Here is a 21,621-nt window from a genome sequence, read left to right as displayed (position 1 = left end):
TGCATAGTCACATTGACATAGATTTGTTTTCTAACCAATTTGAACTTTTTCTTTAATCTGGGTCTTTTTACCTTGGTTTTCTCTGTATCATATGTTCTTCCCTAGCACTTTCCACATAATTAGTCAGTCCATTTCATCTTTCAGGTCTAGATAAAATATTACTTAAGCTTAGATTTGAAAAGCGAAAAAAGCATTAGAGGCTTTAGGAGAGAATAGAATATTTCTCTCCTTAAAAAGTTGTATAAGTAGTCTGAAGCTTTTCTAAAACATATGATAATTGTTTAATAGTATTTATTCACAGACATGTTAATCAGCTATTGCTAAATAACACATGACTCCAAAACTCAGAGGTCTTTAAAAAAAAAAAGCTATGTCTAACTATACTGTATGTGTCTGTGGATTAGCTGAGGGCTAGCTGAATTAGGCTAGTTTTTGATGCCAGCTCGGTTTAATCTCTGAGACACCCAATCATGCATCTGCACATTTACTAGGTTGATCTACACTAGGTTGAGAACCTTATTTGGGACAACTTTCCCCATGTGTTTCCCTTCCTCATGCTAGGACAAGTTAATTAGTCCAAGCATGCTATTCTTATGGCAGTGGCATAGCATACAAGGAAACATACAAAGTCTCATGAAACCTACGCCCAGAAAGAAGACAGACATCATCACTTTCGGCTCATTTGATAGCAAAATAAGCTGAAATCTAACCCAATATGAGAGAATCCTGCAAAATTAGATGAATTGAACAGGGGAAAAAAATGTGTCCCCTATACTATCTTTATTTTTTTATCTCACTCTTGGACTAAACAAGGGCTTAGTTGAACTGTGATAGAGGTACAATGTTAATAAATATAAGTGTTTGTTTTTATTTTATATTTATCTTTAAGCCTTAGCTACAATGAAATTTCAAGACAAATTCATCTCTGACTTCTCCAAGGATTCAATTTTTTTTTGGATAATAGCAATGAGAATTTTCATTACGAGTTTAATTTTTTTTCATTAAATGTATTATAGGCTTCCAAGAGGTGAGTTCTTTTGTTCTTTCCTTCATTAATCACTGTGTTTCTATTATCTACTTTTCACAAAATTTGATAAGATCTTATAAAATTATTTTTGGGTTTCATGATTGAACTTAGAATTAAAGGCTGACAGATAAGAATAATTGATATAAATTCTACAAAAATGTAAAGTCATGTAAATCAAATACAGAATTTAAAAATGTATTTGGATATTTTAATGTATTTGCATATAATTCTTCCCTTAGTTCAGTTGTATTTTCTTCAATATAGCATCAAGTAAAAAAAAAACACTTTTTTTCTCTAGATACTTCATCAACTACAATGCTGAAGATGACAGATTTTTCAACATTGATGCCAATACTGGAACCATTAAGACTACAAAGGTTCTTGACAGAGAAGAAACTCCATGGTACAACATCACAGTCACTGCTTCAGAAAATGGTAACTATTTCATATTTCACAGTAAAAGATGTCCCTTATACAAGAAGACATACTGAAATTTCCTTAAGAGCAGGGCTCTCACAATCTTTAATTTTGATATCAGGATCTAGGAGAATAAATAGAGGTATTAGATATAATTTATCATTATCAGATAGAGTGAATAAGTCTTATTTCTTCCTCTTTACTGTAATTCTGGCATGGTGATGGAAAACTGGTATCACAGAACACTTATGCTTCATCCTTGAGTTAAGGGCATTTGGTTCTCCTTCTAATTGTGAGACGTGCTTTTTCATTTGTTTTTGCTTTACTTAAGCTATCAATTCATTGGAAGAAGAGTACCTCATTTGTGTGGTAGTTTAGGAAAAAAGAAAAAATAAAAATATCAAATTGCATACTGATTATTTTATCAATATAAAACCTCTGGTCAAGTTTCAAAAACACTTATAGAACTTACAGTAAAAGAATAATTCTTGGAATTGCAACAGCCAGGTCTGGGCTGTTATCAAGTGAAATACATGATCTAAAGCTGAGGGTGACTCTTGTTCTACCTCCACCCAGAATATTGCATTGTGATAAACACCTAAGCTCAGGAAACATCAAACAAACATACATATCAGTAATACTTCGGGGGTCATAAAGGTAGATATGACTGTGTTAAATGAAATTAGAATATAACTCTAAGAAAATGAATCTGTCGTCATGACAATAAAGTTTTTTTTAACACATTCATAAGTAGACCAAACGTACCAATTATCCTCACTTTAAAACTGTATGCAGAGGTTATACATACATTTAGGAAATGTTTTGATGTATTCATGAGAAAACTATAAATATATTAGTGATTAAGAATACTTCACATTTTGGCAGTGTGCAGTGTCTTGCACCGCAAGTGTAATCCCAGCATTTTTGGAGTCCGAGGTGGGCGGATCACGAGGTCAGGCATTCTAGACTAGCCTGGCCAACATGGTGAAAACCTATCTCTACTGAAAATACAAAAATTAGCCAGGTGGGTGGCGGTGGGTGCCTGTAATCCCAGTTACTCAGGAGGCTGAGGCAGGAGAATAGTTTGAACCCAGGAGTCGGAAGTTGCAGTGAGCCGAGATCATGCCACTGCACTCCAGCCTGGGCAACAGAGCAAGACTCTGTCTCAAAAAACAAACAAAAATACTTCACGTTTGAAAATAGTGCCATGTAAAATAAAATCATGTTCTGTTTTTTTTCCAGAGGGTCTAAAACATTAAAAATTTTAACAGATTCATTGATATATAGTTCACATAGCATAAAATGCACCCCTTTAAAATGTATAACTCAATGGTTTCTATTCACAGAGTTATATATCCATTACCACAACCAATTTCAGAACACTTGTATTACTCCAAAAAGAAATTCTGCATTGCTTACTCATAATGCAACACATTCTCTCACCTTAATTCAGGAAGCCATTAATCTACTTTATGTCTCTATAAATTTGCCTGCTATTGATATATTATATAAAGGTATCATATAATATGTAGTCCTTTGTGAAAGGTTTATGTCACTTAGCATCATGTGTTAAATGTTTATCCATATTATAGTATGTGTCACCGGTATTTCATTTTTTATTATCAAAAGCTGTTCTGGCCGGGCGCGGTGGCTCACGCCTGTAATGCCAGCACTTTGGGAGGCCGAGGCGGGTAGATCATGAGGTCAAGAGATGGAGCCCATCCTGGTCAACATGGTGAAACCCCGTCTCTACTAAAAATACAAAAAATTAGCTGGGCATGGTGGCGCGTGCCTGTAATCCCAGCTACTCGGGAGGCTGAGGCAGGAGAATTGCCTGAACCCAGGAGGCGGAGGTTGTGGTGAGCCGAGATCGCGCCATTGCACTCCAGCCTGGGTAACAAGAGCGAAACTCCGTCTCAAAAAAAAAAGCTGTTCTAATGTGTGGATATACCACATATTTATCCATTCTTTATTTGACAAACTTTCATCTGGTTTCCATTATTTTCCTAATATAATACTATTTATAGACGTTTCTGTAAAAGTAGTTATGGAAATGTTTTTATTTCTCTTGCATATATGCCTTGAAGTGAAATTGCCAGTAACTCATATGGTAACTCTATGTGTAACCACTTGATGAACTGCCAGATTGTTTTCCAAAGTGGATGCACGGTTTTACATTCCTGACAGCAATATGGTTTCCAATTTCTTCATATTTCCACCAACATTTATTACTATCGGTCTTTTTATAGCCATCCTAGTGGGTGTGAGGTGGTATTGCACTGTAGTTTATGCATGCTTCTATTGCCCTTAGTTATGTCGCAATCATCAGGCTACTCCAGTCTTTTTACTTGGGTTTTGGTGTCTGCAAAATTAGCTCAAGTGGCTTCCATTTGGATTAGTTTTTCAACATAACATATCTGTAAAAATAACCTTTCACTAATTACTTTTAAATGGGTGTTATAAAGAATCCATGAGTGAATTTATTTGTAATCATTTCTGTTTATTTTTATCTTCGAAATAGCCAGACTAGGTTAGCAATTGTGAATCCTTAGTAGCAGAACAACAAATGGTGGTTAAATAATAATGGCTCATTAAAAATCAGTTAAGAAATAAAGGAATGAATGGAATTATATAGCCAAGAAAAAAATTATAATGCTGATATGGTTTGATTGTGTCCTCACCCATATTTCATCGTGAATTTTCGTTCATATAATTCCCACGTATCACTGGAGGGTCCCAATAGGATGTAATTGAATCATGGGAGTGGGTCTTTCCCATGCTGCTTTCATGACAGTGAATAAGTCTGAGGTGATCTGATGGATTTATAAAGGAGATTTCTCCTGCACACACACTCTTTCTTGCCTGCCGCTATGTAATATGTGATTTTCCTTCTCTTTTGCCTTCTTTCATGACTGTGAGGCCTTCCCAGACATGTGAAACTATGAGTCCATTAAACCACCTTCTTTATAAATTACCCAGTCTCAGGTATGTCTTTATAAGAAGTGTGAGAACAGACTAATACAGTAAATTGATACCTGTAAAGTGGGGTAGTGCTGTAATGATACTTGGAAATGTGGAAGTGACTTTGGAATCCGGTAATAGGCAGAGGATGAAATAGTTTTGATGGCTCAGAAGAAGATAAGAAAATATGAGAAAGTTTGTAACTTCCTAGAGACTTGGAAGACCCAGAAGACAGGAAGATGTGGGAAAGTTTGGAACTTCCCAGACAGGTGTTGAATGGCTTGGACCAAAACGATATAAACAATAAAGTCCCGGCGGATGTAATCTCAGATGGAGATAAGGAACTTGTTGGGAACTGGAGCAAAGTTGACTCTTGTTGTGCTTTAGCAGAGACTAGCAGTTTCTGCCCCTGCCTGGAGGTCTGTGGAACTTTGAACTTGAGAGTTGATTTGGAGTATCTGGTGAAAGAAATCTCTATGCCACAAAGAGTTCAAGAGGAAGCAGAGCATAAAAGTTTCAAAAATTTACAGGCTGATGATGAGATAGAAAAGAAAAACTCATTTACTGGGGAGAAATTCAAGCCTGCTGAAGAAAACATAAGTAACAAGGAGCCAAATGTTGAACAGCTAGACAATGGGGGAAATGTCTCCAGGGCATGTCAGAGACCTTCACAGCTGACCCTCCCATCACAGACCCAGAGACCTAGGAGGGAAATATTTTTGCATGGGCTGGGCCCAGGGCAGCACTGCTGTCTGCAGTCTAGGTACTTGGTGCCCTGCATCCCATTCTCACCAGGTATGGCTAAAAGGGGCCAGTGTATACTTGGGCAGTGGCTTCAGAGGGTGCAAGCCCTAAGCCTTGGCAGCTTAAACATGGGGTTGAGTCTGCGGGTACACAGAAGTCAAGAATTGAGGTTTGGGAATCTCCTCCTAATTTCAGAGAATGTGTGGAAACCCGTGGACATCCAGGCAGAAGTTTGCTTTGGGGGTGGGGGTCCTCATGGAGAACCTGTGCTAGAGCAGTACAGAAGGGAAATGTGGGGTACAAGCCCCCACACAGAATTTCCACTGAGGCACTTCCTAGTGGAGCTGTGAGAAGAGGGTCAATGTCCTCCAGACCCCAGAATGCTAGATCCACTGATAGGTTGCACTGCGTACCTGAAAAAGCCACAAACACTCAATGCCAGGCATGAAAGCAGCCAGGAGGGGTCTTGTACCCTGCAAAACCACAGGGGTTGACCTGCCCAAGGCTATGGGAGCCCACCTCTTGCATAAGCATAACCCAGATGTGAGGCGTGGAGTCAAAGGAGATCATTTGGAATTTTAAGGTTTGACTGCCCCGCTGGATTTCAGACTTGCATGGGGCCTGTAGCCCCTTCATTTTGGCCAATTTCTCCCATTTGAAATGGCTATGTTTACTTAATCCCTGTATCCCCACTGTGTTTAGAAAATAACTAATTTGCTTTTGATTTTCCAGGCTTATAGGCAGAAGAGACTTGCCTTGTCTCAGGTGAGACTTTGGACTGTAGACTTTTGAGTTAATGCTGAAATGAGTTAAGACTTTGGCAGACTGTTGGGAAGGCATGATTGGTTTTGAAATATATAACATGAGTTTTGGGAGGGGCCAAGGGTGGAATGATATGATTTGGCTGTGTCCCCACCCAAATCTCATCTTGAATTAAGCTCTCATGATTCCCACATGTTGTGGGAGGGGGCTGGTGGGAGGTAACTGAATCATGGTGTGCATCTTTTTCCATGCTGTTCTGGTGATAGTGAATAAGTCTCATAAGATCTGATAATTTCATAAAGGAGAGTTCCACACAGGCTTTCTCTTGCCTGCTACCATGTGAGATGTGACTTTGCTTCTCCTTTGCCTTCTGCCATGACTGTGAGGCCTCCCCAGCCTCAGTTAGGTCTTTATTAGCAGTGAGAGAACAGACTAATAGGTCATTAAGCTAATTCTTCAGAAAAGAGAATCACCTCCAGAAGCATTTCAATCAGAAGCCATGCTTTACATTAGTTTTTATTCATTACCTCACTCCAAATAATATTTACATTAAGTAGAAAGTAATTTATGAATATATGTGAGTTTATGCATTCATGAAAATTATGTTATTTGCAATCATCACCAAAATAAATGCCTGTTTTTACTGAGTAACATCCTAATTATATACTTACTTGGTTAAATATAGGTATATTTTTATTATGGGCTAATACTTCATATGGGGATTGAGTTCATCTATATCTACAAAGTAAAGCAGTGCAGTAAATCATAACTTTCTGAATTTTTAGGTGGTAATAAAACAACCTTGGAGAACACCTCAATGAGGATTACTAAAACATAATTTAATTCTAATCATAAACTGGTATATAGAAAGAATGAGCACTAGTAAAGATTTTATAGCCATGTTCGGAGACTGTATTTAGAAATGAAATGCATGCACTGATTGTTTGGCTTAATTGCCTGTTAATGTCATCAGGAACACTTCCGTGTACAATTGTTTGTCAAACTGAACCTCAACATCAGCCGTGTTACCCTAATTGTTTCTGATATATTCTGTTTTGGAAGGGTAGCTGATAATATTTCAAATTGTATTTTTAAAAATCTTCTTGGCCAGGTGTGGTGGCTCAAACCTGTAATCCCAACACTTTGGGAGGCCAAGGCAGGTGGATGACGAGGTCAAGAGATTGAGACCATCCTGGCCAACATGGTGAAACCCCGTCTCTACTAAAAATACAAAAAATTAGCTGGACGTGGTGGCATGCACCTGTAGTCCCAGCTACTTGGGAGGCTGAGGCAGGAGAATTGCTTGAACCCAGGAGGCGGAGGTTGCAGTGAACCGAGATTGTGCCACTGCACTCCAGCCTGGCGCCTGGCAACAGAGTGAGACTCTGTCTCAAAAAAAACAAAAGTCATCTTAATGTACAGTTTCTGAAGAGCCAGTTATTTTGTGAAATAATATTTAGTAGTGAATGTTGTAAGTAGTGTTTTAACCTACCTGGGAGTTTATACCAGCCAGAGAAAGGTGCCTCCTCTGGGAGGGTGAGGCATTGCAGCAGAATTTAGGAATGAATGAGGGTAAGGGGAAACCAGTGCTCCTTCTTCATTGTGAGTAGGCCATGTTTCAGGCCTACAAGATATCAACATAAATATTCCGGCTCCTAAATCTGTGCTTTTTCTAATATGGCTCTCTAGGGAAGCTGATGTTCGTTGAGCTCAATCATTGGTCAGGTTATTTTAGCTCCCTAAGATTTATTTTATTTATTTTTGAAATTCATATTATGATATAAATTGGCTTTTGCAGTTGTAAAGATGGCATTGTGAGTATGATCAGTTCAAGATGTTGTCTATGGTCAGGGACCTAGAAGGTGTTTTATTCTCATAATATATCACAATTTTGGGGGAAACGTACTTTCTAAGTAAAGACCTATAGAATATTTCTGCTGTGGGTAATACAGTCTTCCCACTATACAATGTATAGTACAGCTATTTGGTAATTTGAATTATTTTTTGTTGTTCTGTAACAGATAATAATATGGTTTCTGTAGGTCAGAAGCCAAGGTTGGCTCGACTGGGTTCTCTACCGAAGGTCTCACAAGGCTGGGATCATGTGGCAGCTGGGATGGGCTCTTCTCCAATGGCTATGAGATTCTTACTGGATAATAAACTTTTCTTCAAACTTACATGCTGTCACTCAATTTTCCCTTTATGCATCCCAGGTATAATACATATATGCATATTTTCATCCTAACTCTTTGTTAGGACTTGCAATAAATATGGCATTACTGACTGCTTAATAACCAAAACCAGTCAGTACTTTTTACCTTTTATCTTTCCTTCATTTGTTTGTGACATTTGACTATATTCATCATTCTTTTACCTCTTAAAATTTTCTATATTTTAGCTACCATTTCAGTATTTTGGTATTGTGGAATTTATCATCTCTATTCTAAAGTATCTTTTAATTAACTCATGCAGAATAATTAATAAATGACACTTACTAGGCAGTGTGGTATTGTAGACACTATGGATATTGAGAAGGTTGTTTTGCCTTTGAGGCATTTGAATGTAATTCATAAGACAAGGTAAGCAGATAATTGCATCATGGAAAATTACTGCAGTAACAGGATTTTTAGGGATGAGAGATCTTTTAGGGACTACAAAACTGGTAGTTTAATCACTCTAAGAGGATCAGCGAAGGTTTCATAGAGGGAATAAGGCACGGATTCAGACATAAGGTGAAAGATGAGTAAAAGTTGCCTGCATTTATTCTCTTCTGATTCCAAATGTGCCTGAATTCATGTATTAGGATTCTCCAAAGAAACAGAGCAATAGGGAGGGTATGTGTGTGAGTGTGTGTGTGTGTGTGTGTGTCTGTGTGTGTAGTGTGTATAGCATGTGTGTGTAGTGTGTGTATGCTCTCAAAGTGTGTTCAGTGGGAACTTAATTAAGGTCCTCAGACCTCAGCCCAGATCTAGTGAATCGGACACTCTGTGGTTGAGGCCCAGCAACCCCGGTTTTCTCAGCCTTCCATGTGTTTCATTCATGCTAAGGAACCATTTACGGACCATTGCCCTGTGTGAATCTAATGTAAAGTTAAGGTTAACGTTAAGAAACATTGTTTCTAACTACAATTTTATTTAAATCACAGCTCCATTTAGTTCTAATCCTATGACAAACACATGCACAGAGATACACACACGTTTCCTGATTGTCTAAGAAATAAACTACTCATGTATGGATTTTCTTCACAAAACTCAGGCCCCCCCCAAAAAGCAAAACAAAACAAAACAAACAAACAAAAACTCAGCCCTCTCTGTTTTTAGCTTAACCCTCTGAAAAATGTGTTATTAGCTTTTAGTCATAGACCCCAAGCAGGCCAGATTTTTTCAACAATTTCATAATCCTTTCATCTTTCAGCTACCTGTTTTCATTTTGCTCTGCTTTACAAAGTTATTTACTTGTAAGAACTGTTTCAAATGTCACATCTGTAAGTTTTTTTGCAACATCTTAGACAAAAATGCACAGTTCTTTTCTTCCACAGTTAAACATTGTAATTGTGCATTAAGTGTAGCACTTACCACATTTCACTGTAGTATTTTTTCACCTCTATAGATTTGTAACCATCTCAAGTTTAGAAACCAGGTTTAACTTAGCTTTGTGCATCATAGTATTGTCAAATAATTAGTGAAAGTCTTGGTTTATAGAACATGGTTAGTAAATTTTGTTAAACACATAAATATGTTTTGTTTCTGATTTCTCCACCCATCATACCTGCTCAACAACTTCATGATTCACTACACAATTTATTCTTCATTTAATGCAAATATTCTATTTTGCCTTGTTCTGTGTACTAAATGTAAAAATTTATTTGACCTGATCAAATAAATAAATGTGTGTGTATCTCTGGGCATGCATTTGTCATAGGATTAGAACTAAATGGAGCTCTGATTTAAATCAAACTGTGGTTAGAAACAATGTTTCTCAATAGCAAAGACCTGGAACCAGCCCAAATGCCCATCGATGATAGACTGGACAGGAAAAATGTGGCACATATACACCATGGAATATTATGCAGCCATTAAAAACGAGGAGTTCACATCCTTCGTAGGGACATGGATGAACCTGGAAAACATCATTCTCAGCAAACTGACACAAGAACACAAAATCAAACACCACATGTTCTCACTCATAGGTGGGTGTTGAACAAGGAGAACACATGGACACAGGGAGGGGAGCACTATACACGGGGGTCTGTTGTGGGGGAGGGGGGGATAGCGGAGGGGTGGGGAGTTGGGGAGGGATAGCATGGGGAGAAATGCCAGATATAGGTGAGGGGGAGGGAGGCAGCAAATCATACTGCCACGTATGCACCTATGCAACAACTTTGCATGTTTTTCACATGTACCCCAAAACCTAAAATGCAATAAAAAATTAAATAAATAATAAATAAATAAATAAATAAATAAATAAAATAAAATAAAAAGAAACAATGTTTCTTAACCTTAACCTTAACTTTATATTAGATTCACATAGGGCAATGGGCCATAAATGGTTCCTTAGCATGCATGAGAGACACATGGAAAGCCTGAGAAAACCAGGGTTGCTGGGCCTCTACCACAGAGTCTGATCCTCAGCAAAAGGAAACTAATCATTCATTGCTTGTAGAACACATATACTTCCAAAAGAGCCAAAGTTTGGGAGATAATACTTTATTGAAACTTTCAATGTGTCTGAAAGCTTCTGCTTTATCAGAATTTACAAATGAAACAATAAAAGTTGCATATTGTATGCCTTGCTTCAGCTCACTGTTTCACTTTTTCTTTATAAAGGTTGTATACCTAACAGTTGTCCACAAACCAGTGTTTGTATCTGCTTTATTCATTGACTCATTTATTTTTTCTCAACTCTCTTGGAAACATATGCAAAGATTAGAATCCACGAATTTTGAATGTAATCCAACTGTTAATGTCAGATGATAGAAATGAAATTTAGACTTTGTGAGTGTATTCCTTGTTGCTTTTTAATTTGAAATTATTTTTTGTTAGCAGCTGTATCTAACAATATAAAAACCCATTACCTCAGAGTATTTTTAAGTCCCTGTAGCTTCCAAACATTATTTTGTTATTATCAGTGTGCTTATTTTGATGTGTGTAATTTGTCTTCCACAAATGTGTTTGTTTTAGCAATTTCCCTTAGCACACAAAGATATCCAACTGGGCACTTTTTCTTAGCACACAAAGGGAATAGCACAGAGAGAAATCAGTATTGCCTTAAGCAGTGGTCAAAAGTAATAAAAAAAAATACTTTTCAGAAATGTGAACACATAGATGTATCAATGCATCAGTTACCTATTGCCATGTAACAGATTACTTCATAATGTAGTAACAGAAAACATCGATAGACAATAGTGTATTATGCATTTTCTTTGGGTCAGTAATAAAGGAACAGCTTACACGGGTGATTCAGGGTCAGAGGTATTCAAGAAGTTGCCACCAAGATTTTGATTAGGGCTGTAATGATTTCAAAACGTGACTGGGCCTGGGGGAAACACTTCCTACGTGTCTCACACAGCTAGCAAGTTGGTGCTGGGTTTTGGCAAAAAAGTCAGTTTTTCTAATCATGGCCTCCTTCATAGGATTGCTGAGTGTCTTCATTGTCATGGCAGCTGGCCAACTTAGAGTCAGTTATCCAAGAATGAGTGACCTGGAGGTAACCGTCTTCTTTATTACCTAACCTCAGAAATTACACATTGTTACTTCTGCAATATTGTATTTAAATTGGCCAACCTTATTAAATATGGAAAGCCATTATACAAGGATATGAATACCAGGATAGAATAATTGGTGTCATCTTCGAAGTGGCTACAGAATTTGTTAGAATGTTTTCATTTATATATAAAAAGCACGCAAGTAAAAATAATTCAATTTGTTCTCAAATTTAAGAGAATTATTAGCTCATGTATTTGTAAAGTTCATAGGTAAATTAGGCTTTGAGTTTGCTTTAATCAAGTCTCTGTCTCCATTTCTCTCTGATTTTTTATTTTCTGATATTTTTTAATGTCATCTTCTTCCTTCGTGTTGATATATTATAATAACAAGTAACAAATACCATGTTAACTTGTAACATGGTAATGAGTCATGCCAAAGTTGGAGTTCATGCTTCCTCATTCACAACCTGGGGAGACAGATTTGTCATTTTACATAGCTGTTAAAAATGTTGCTGCTTTAGGTTATTTTTTGTATTAATCTCTTTTCACTGACTTAAAACATGTATTTAATATCTGAAATTTTCCCATAAGGGATAAATTATTGTGGCAAAATATAAGGCATATGGACATTGATGCAGGACCATCGGGTCTATATTTTTGTTATTACTCATGGTTAACTCCTTTCAAACCTTTTAGGTTTTACACAATAAGGAGCAATTTGCTGAGACAATCACAATAGCCATCACATTTACTTAATATGCCAATACATTTGATGCCTTATTAATTGCAAAATCTCAGTGTATCATATTGTAAGACAATTAGAACAAGTTTCTTTATTCCAAAGAACTTTCTAATTGCTCAATTTTATACAGCATTCCTAGATATTTATTTTATAGGTTTCCTCTCTTTAAATTTCCAAAACCTCTCCCAGTTTCCTTACATGTATTTTATCAGATAACATTGCTTCTCCAAAGACTTATAAAATAAGAGCAATCAGAAAAGGGTTTCCACATCCCTCTGCCATCTTATCTACCAACCTAGCCAGTGGATATTGTGTCTATAAATATGGCTTCCTTTAGGTTCCTGAAATATCTGTCCATGCCAAGTCTATTTACACTCCTTCACGTGACCTTATCCTGTTTTTGTTTGCTGTGAGACAATGTTCTATTTTACTCTCTTTTCTGAATTCTCATATTTCACTGTCTAATGCATGATTCCCTTTCTTCAAAAACATACTTTATTTCCGATCCGTAAATAAAATTAATTCATGCAAAGCAAACAAAACCTGAAAATATCTCTTGATCTAATATTGTCCGCCAGGTACAACTCTATTATCTCATTCCTTTTACTGAAAAACTATTTGAAATAATTTACTCTCTTCACAGTTTATACTGTCTTTTCTTCCATGCTGTTTTACATCCACTCTAACAAGACTCTTGACTTCGCTACGTCAACACAATCATTCTCATCTTCAATATCACAAAATCCAATGCCTAATTCTCATTCCTCTACTCAACAAAGCGTCAACATTTGGTACGATTAACAACCCTTTCAAGAAAAAGCCTCTTTCTTTGGCTTAAGGACATAACATCCCTTTGATTAACTCCATCCTTCATTGACTCTTCTTTCTGCATGCTGTATAGTTCCTTCTCACTTCTCTATTTATTGAATTGTGGGGCACCAATTTTTAGACTTCAAATGTATCTTGGGTTGTTGCAAAGGTGATTTCATTCATTCTCAAGGATTTAATAACTCTCAAATTTTAATCTGTAGCTGTAATGTTATTTTCCCCCCGAATTCCATAATAGCCACTTTAATATGTCTTCCTGGAGTTCTAAAACTTAACATGGTACAAGTAAATCTCTGTAAAATCTGATTTCTCCCTCGGTCTTCTTCAGATGTCTTATCTATCTTTGGAATGATGACTATAATCTTCCAGTTGCTTATATAAACCACACAGTCATTTGTCTCCTCTCATATTCCACATCCAATCCATTGGAAACTTTTGTCAGCTATACATTTAAAAACTATTTATAGGTCAACCATTTCTTATCATTGGTCTCACTTCCACTCAACTTTGAACTTCACCCTTTACCTGGGTATTTGAATAGCTTTCTTTGGATTCTAACCTTAGCTTCCTTTGGGCTCTTTAGGTCCTAGTCTTAGGCTTCTTTAATCTGCTATTCAGCTAGCTGTCATAATGTGCCTTTTAAATCGTAAGTGATACCACATACTGCTAAGTCAAATAAAATACTACCAAATAAATGAAAATATGACACTCATAATGAATGAACCAAGATACAAACACACACACTCACACATACACAAATATCTTGTCAAAGGTTAAAGATAAGGATTATCTTCTGTTTTTACCTTAGGTCTAGGTAGCGAAAACGAAAATATAAAAACATTAATCATCAGAAATTATGTCTAAGGCCCTTCTTAACTATTACTTCATCTGGGTATCAACAACCCAGTGACAAGCATAAATAAGAAATATTTTCAATAATTTATAATATTTAGTATTTCAAGAGAAGTAATGCATTGATAAAGTTGTGTTGTTATATATACAAGGTTCATTGAAAAGAAATGTGTTAGTATGATGCATTAGAAAAATTTTTTCAAAGGAAAGTATAGGATTTTTTTAAATGGCAGAAAAAAAAGAGATACACTGGCTACAAATGTAATGCCTCAGAATACATCACTCTTTGCTGACAAGTCAGGTTTCATGGGGAGCGGTTTACATGGTAAAATTACCATTTTTACATGTAAAGTATAATGAATTTTTCAGAGGCATCTAGTCACTTACCATAACCATCCACAAAAGTTAAATTTGAAGTGATTTCTCTTCCCTCAACTGCAAGTCCTGGAAACTACCTACAGTTTTGCCTTTTTCAAATGTAATGAGAATGACAAGTAGATGCTGTGGACTCCTTTGAGTCATTCTCTTCAGGTAGCTTATGTGTTAGATACTTGTTCATGCCACTGTATCCATAGGTACTTACGAATTATCACTCTCTTGTATACATACATGAACCATTCTTTTAAATTTATAAGACAGTTGATGGAATGATGTCTTGTTTCCAGTTTTTAACTGTTCTGAATAAAACTGCCATAGTATTTTCAATCCTTTTTTTTTTTTGAGATGGAGTCTCACCCTGTCACCCAGGCCGGAGTGCAATTGCAACACCGCAGCACCTCGGCTCACTGCAACCTCCGCCTCGCAGGTTCAAGTGATTCTCCTGCCTCAGCCTCCCAAGTAGCTGGGATTACAGGCATCTGCTGGGATTACAGGCATCCACCACCACACCCAGCTAATTTTTGTATTTTTTTAGTAGAGATGGGTTTTCTCTATGTTGGCCACACTGGTCTTGAACTCCTGACCTCAGGTTATCCACCCACGTCGGCCTCTTAAAGTGCTGGGATTACAGGCATGAGTCACCATGCCCAGTTCAATTTGTGTGTGTGTGTCTGTGTGTGTGTGTGTGTGTGTGTGTGTCTGTGTCTGTGTGTGTGTGTGTGAGAGAGAGAGTGTGTGTGTGAAAACATACATTTTAACTTGTCTTGGATAAATAGCTAGGTGCAGTGTCGTTAAACAGAATATCATGTATGAGTTTATGAAAACATGCCAAATTGCTTTCCAAACTGGCTATATAACTTTGCTTTATCATCAGCAGTTGCTTCACGTCCTTCACATATGTCGCCAGGGTATTTTTCCCCCTCATTCTAATAAGTATGTAATGACATCTTATTGTTTTTATTTGCATTTCACCACAGAGAAGTGATGTTGAAAATATTTTCATGTGCCATCTGTATATTCTTCTTTGGTGGATTTTCTGTTCAGGATTTTGCAAAATTTTATAAAGTCGTTTAGATTTTTATTGTTTTAGTTTGAGGTTTTCATATATGTGGATATCTGAGTTAATTAGATGTTCATTTTTTGAATATATTCATATATTTTTATCTTATCTATTTATTTTCTTAATAAACGCTGTATTTAAATTGTTTTTCAAATAATATTTTCTTGAAAATTACTATTTATTGTCTTTTTTTCTGAGTGTTTTTTCTAATAATTCTTTGCCAAACAAAAGGTAACAAAAATTTCCTTTATTCGTTTTATATATTTAAACTTTGAAGTATTATATTTAAATCTATGGTTTCTTTTAGGCCATATCTTATAGATGGATGAGTGGTAAGGGTCAAGATTAATTTTCTTTAATATGAATTTACAGTGGCCCCGCCATTTGTCTAAATGCTATCATTTTCTCAGTAATTGTTGTGGCTACTTTGTCCAGAAACACTTGAGCATTTACCTGTTTATCAATTTCTAGATTCTCATTGGTACCACTGACAAGGTGTATACTAATCCTACAGTGTCATGATTACTATAGTTTTATAATGACACAAAATCAGATAGTGTGAGTTCTCCCACATTTTTCTTCTCTCTTTTTGAAACAGTATGGGTTATTTTAGAACACCTAATATTGCATAAAACTTTTAGAATCAGCTTATCAAATTATTCAACAATATTGGATTTTTGATTGGTATTACATCAAATCTAAGTTTCAATTTGGGAGAATGATACCTCAATGAACAATATTGAACATTTTATCCATGAATAAACACAGTATATGTTTCTAGTTATCTAGGTTTTTTAAACTTTTCTCATAGTAATATATGTAGAATTCAGCATACAAATATTTCACATATTTGTTTTCTTGTTTATTCATTTTACATAAATTAGATGTGAAAATCTTCCTTTATTTTCATTCTTATAGAAATATATGTAAATACTGTAATTATATCCTGTGATACTGCTAAACTGTTTTAATAATTCTAATAGTTATTTGTACCTTATATGATATTTTCTTCATAGATAATCATTCTGGCTCTGAAAGAAGATAAATTTGTTTTGTCTTTTACAATTTACATAACTGTTACCTGTTTTACTACTTACTTTAACCCTAAAGATAGTGTTCAGGAGAATTTCTGAGAGCATGTATCTTTACATTTCTGTTTATTTCTGATTGATTCAGATAAAGCATTCAATATTCATTGATAAGGGTGATCATAGTTATAGGTTTTTAGTGAATAGATTTGTTCAGGTTGAGAAAGTCCCTTCTATTTGTAATTTGCTAAGCGTTCTTTATTTCTTGTTAAAAATGTCTTATTTGTTAACTTTTATTTTGTGTGTACTGAATGTGTGCAGTGAATTATATTCACTAATTTTTTATGTTAAGCAATCAGTTTTCTCTTCCTGGGGTATCCCTCACCTGGTCATAATGAATGTATTATCAAAGCTCAAGAAAGTCCTGGGGTTGTGCTTTTGTAGCTCTCTTCTCACAGAGAGTATTTGTCACATTATCTATTTTCCACTTTATATATTTTATTCCACTTTAGTCCATGGTGATGGCAGGCCAGTTTTAATCAGTTGCTCTTTCCTGACCAAAGTGGATTTATTTTTTTAGTTTTATTTCCAAACCAGTCAAACTTCTTATTATGTAATTTATTTAAATATTAAACAAAATAATGGGATATATGCACATAATGGATTCAGAATCTGTGTAATGTACTTTAAGTTGAAAGTTTCCTAAGATTTATTAAAAGTGATTTGCTAAAATTATGTTGCAATTAAGGAGAACAATTAGGCAATTATAAAATCTCCAGTAATTTTATAGGGTCAGAAGTGTTGCTACACTTAATGTTTTGAAAGAATCTTCAAGTTCTTCCTTCACTTAGAACCAATCAATTTTGGACTTCATAAATAACTTCATAAATTACTCAATGTGTGTTATCTTTACAAGAATGGTGGCCTTAACTCTGAGCAGCAACAGATCTGTTCTCAGAGTTACGGTCATACTCCTACCTTGAGAGATTGCAGTTTGGTGAATAATTATGCATTTCAGTATTTTCTTTTTTTTTTTTAATTGCATTTTAGGTTTTGGGGTACATGTGAAGAACATGCAAGATTGTTGCATAGGTATTTTCATACAAACATTTAAAATATATATGGATCATTGTTTTTATTAATTCTTTTACATAGTAGCTGCTTTGTTTTAATTAACATTATTATTTTCTGATGTTAATGCTATCTGATAAGAACATTTTTATTATAATTAGCTGGCACACCCAGAAAACGAACGAATAAACTTATAATCTACTTTGTTAGCAAAGTTCTAAACAGCATTAAAAACATGATTGTAATTACAAGTGCAAAAGACAGCATAAGAGTTGATCACAAGGTAAATCCTGTATACTCTACAAAGATGAAAGAAATGTTCACAGCCATTTAAGATGATTAGGCCAAGATAAAAAAAAAAATGTTAAAATGGAATTATTGTAAAAAGTAGAAAATAAATGTTATATTTGTTCAATTCTCTTGTATAATTGAGTGGGCCAATTGTGACATTTTTACAAGAATAGAATACATACTTTTCATTTATTTTATAATCAATAAAATTCCTTATATCATCTCAATGTAATTACTTTCAAGTAGAGATAAATAACTTTGACTTTATACTTTTGATTAATGGAACAAAGTGTTCATTCCTAACAGCAGTGGCACAGCTTACATTTTAAAGCTTCCAACTCATGTTACTCTCAGGCAATAATATTAACAATATATAAGGAATTATTGGAGGATTTATAGGCAACTGGAACAACACAGTGTCTTGAAAAAAGTCAAGATTCATTTTAAGTAATTCACTTCCATCTAGAACGTGTATGATAACTATATAATTAATGAGATCACTTATCATAAACTGACAACAGTTGAATAAATACATGGGATAAATTTTGTTTGATGTGTTTCTAAATGCTTTGTAATTTTTGAAATATTTCTACACGTGTTATGCTCCTTTACTATGAAATAAGAGACCTAAAACACTTAGAGTTGGTTTAGCTTTCTATCACATGAAATTCTTAGAATTCCCATTTTAAAACTTTTTACGTGACTATAGTAAAGAGATATTTAAGGAGTAATTTATTATATATGATATACATATCAATTACATGTCAATTAAAGCAAATTATTTTGAATACATTTTGTGATTTATTTTTAAACTAATATTTAAATAATATATAAAGAAATAAAGAGGAAAGAGGTATATTAGTGGCACCAGCATGTACCAGGCATTGTTAGAGCTTTACACGTAAATTATTGTTTAAATAGATTTAATAATATTATAGTTTATAATATGTATTAATTGATTTTCTCCTAAAACTTTTTCTACCTAAAACTTAAATATGACTTTCATATACAAGATTTTAAAGCAGAAAAACTACTCTCATTTCAAATCAAATAAATACACTTAAGTGGAAAGTTTACATTTTCATTTGAGCACCTGTTTGCAAAATTTATTTTTATATATTCATTAAAGAAAATAATTCAACATATTTGTTAACAAACAAAATATTTACCAAGTATGTTAAAATGTTCCAGCATCAGCCCACAGTAAGTATTCTAAAGAGTGAGGATAATTTTAGTCATAAATTTCCCTTTAAGAAAATCATTTTATAGAAAACTAAATCAGAGAGACCAAAAATACAATTTATAAACCATCTTTATTCTCATGGGCATTTATGAAACTTATACAGCTATAAATATGATTATTTAAATTCATATTCTCTGTAACTTGTTATTATAGCAGTAGATAAGGCTTTTCATTTTGAGTGAATTTTCATAAAAAAAGCAATAAAAGCATATTTTTAGGAAAATAAACTGCAAAATTATAGGAAATATTATACTAACCTATTTGTGTATCTGACAAATATTTTTAATACTAATTTTAGAATATGAATAATCAGATTAGAAATCTACCAAATTCCCTAGTAGGCATATGCTAATAAATATGTTTTAGATTGTTGGGGGCAACACATATTTAAATAATATTGGCTTTGGGCCAAAAGTAAATTAAACATTTAAGTTATTAAATTTAAGAAAAAAATAGTATTTATTTTTTCCATTCAATGTCGATAGTGGGAAATCTGGAAGAATAGCATATTTTGTTGTTCTGTGTTCTCTAGAACCTATCATAGTGTTGCACACATACCAGTCTTTCCAAAAGTAATCACTGGATAAAATTTATTGTTTCTCAAGTTATAAAAGATATTCTAAATATTGTAGCATACAGCTTGCACTTGCAGTGAATAACAATTCCTCTGTATCGCTGTCTCTAGAGGGGGCACTCTGATGACATGAGTTCCTGTTGTATTAGTGTTGTGTAAAGCACAGATGATTTTTATATAGTATAGTTTGTGCTGGAAATTACATGCATGTATTTTGGCTTTGTTTCTGTTTTAATATTCAGAAATAATTAAGATGTACATTCTGCTCTTTCCCAGGCTCAATATTATAAAGTTGATATAGTTACCATAATTGTTTCTCAAAAAGACAACTTGGCAAGTCAAATAAATCTTATTATAGGCTTAAAGATGAAATAATTAAGGCACTTCAATAAATTGCAAATTACTTATCAAAGTTCTTGCTCCTGAATAGTACTGAGAATAGGATTTATATTTAAGTTTGCATGATTTCAATATATTTTATTTACTCTTCTGTCAAAAGAATATGAGAATTGTTTTCTAGAAATGAAGCACAAATTAAAAATAATAATAACAATAAAAAAATAGTGTTTTAAGACCTTAGGGAATGATCCAATTTTAGCTTTAGCTAAATGTTTGTAAATCCCATGAATACATTGTATAGGTAGAGTGATTGACATTCAAAGGGTAAAATACTAGCCCAAGGACATGAGAAATAATATATAGACAGCCATGAATCCTTTTCTATTCACAAATATGGAAATATCTAATAACATAAAATACAAGAATGTTTACAAGAAGGCTACAAGTGACTATAAAACTATAGTGAGTTTTCAGCCCTAAGTGTCTGAAATCACAGCCACAATTTTATACATCATCCTACTGTTAGTAACAGACAGCAGTTATTGAATTTGCATCAGAAATTACAGTAAACTTACTCTAACATTTTGTTTTTTATAACTTTTATTGTTGCCCCTGATAGGGCAGGCAGTATCATGAGTCACATGATCAATAAAATAAGATTGAATTTGGTCTCCTACAGGACACAGAGTGGTAGTAGGTCTACAGAAAAAACTGATATTTGCCTGATCCCAAATGCTATGCTTTTTAATCATTGTGACAGAATAGTGATTGTATATTAGGAATATACAATCACTATTTACAGTATACACAATCAGTATTTACAGTACTTGTAAAATAATATCAAGTCATAATGAAAAGAGTGTATTTTGAAGTAGAAGGATTTAGTTTCCTATGCCCAAGTGTGGAATGCATGAAAAGACCTTCCAGTTCCAGGAGAAAGCTTCAACAAGGCAGAGGTAGGAGAGTGAGAGGTGACAGCAGATAACAGTCAACTGCTTACTTGTCCTTTTATTCAAATTTCCTCCTCAGGTTGTGGTTTTTCCAGAATCCTTTCATATAAAACACAGTTTCTTACTTCTTTGGAGTTGCTTTAACCCTGCCTTCTCTGAAAAGAACAGAGAGCTATTTACTCAGGAAAAAGTAAGGTTGATGATACCTATGACTAGATCTTACAAAATTATTCTTACCCTGGATTTTTAAAACAGACTTCTTTTGTCTGCTTAAAATTGGGAGATATAGGAATACAAAAGAAAATCATTTATGCTATTTAGACAAGAAATATACATATATATTTATGTATACATATATACATATATATGTGTGTGTATATATGTGTGTGTGTGTATGTGTGTGTGTATATATATATATATATATATGTAGTGGTAATAGGCAAAAGAAGTAGAATATAACCCTTACTTTGCCAAGATAAGTCATTGAAACTATGTCAATTTGAATTTCTTATAATTTATAAAGTAAGCATTTTGAAAAATAGTCTGCTAGTTTTGAAATAATGTAATAAAAAGATAAAGTAATAGTATTAGTTTCTAAAAGAAGTTTAAACATTTTCATAAGTAAACATATTTAAAGCAAGTAATTTCAT

The 21,621-nt window shown here is 34.3% G+C and overlaps 1 protein-coding gene and 1 pseudogene across 13 annotated transcripts in view; one reads left to right on the top strand and one right to left on the bottom strand.

The window, feature by feature from the left end:
- CDH18 (cadherin 18) overlaps positions 1 to 21,621 on the top strand; it is a 1,109,085-nt gene that overhangs the window by 1,036,312 nt on the left and 51,152 nt on the right. For all 13 annotated transcript variants that reach the window (XM_064375899.1, XM_064375898.1, XM_064375888.1 and 10 more), the window contains one exon: positions 1,326 to 1,462. In XM_064375899.1, the coding sequence (XP_064231969.1) occupies positions 1,326 to 1,462 (137 nt within the window). The remainder of the gene's footprint in view (positions 1 to 1,325; positions 1,463 to 21,621) is intronic.
- Positions 1,479 to 8,260, bottom strand: LOC135274748 (protein GVQW1-like; annotated as a pseudogene).

Source organism: Aotus nancymaae, unplaced genomic scaffold, assembly GCF_030222135.1.
Source record: "Aotus nancymaae isolate 86718 unplaced genomic scaffold, 86718_ANA_hifiasm-v0.15.2.pri h1tg000014l, whole genome shotgun sequence".
Classification (NCBI taxonomy): domain Eukaryota; kingdom Metazoa; phylum Chordata; class Mammalia; order Primates; family Aotidae; genus Aotus; species Aotus nancymaae.
The sequence above is the reverse complement of the archived record's forward strand: the minus strand, read 5'-3'. Positions and strand labels throughout refer to the sequence as shown.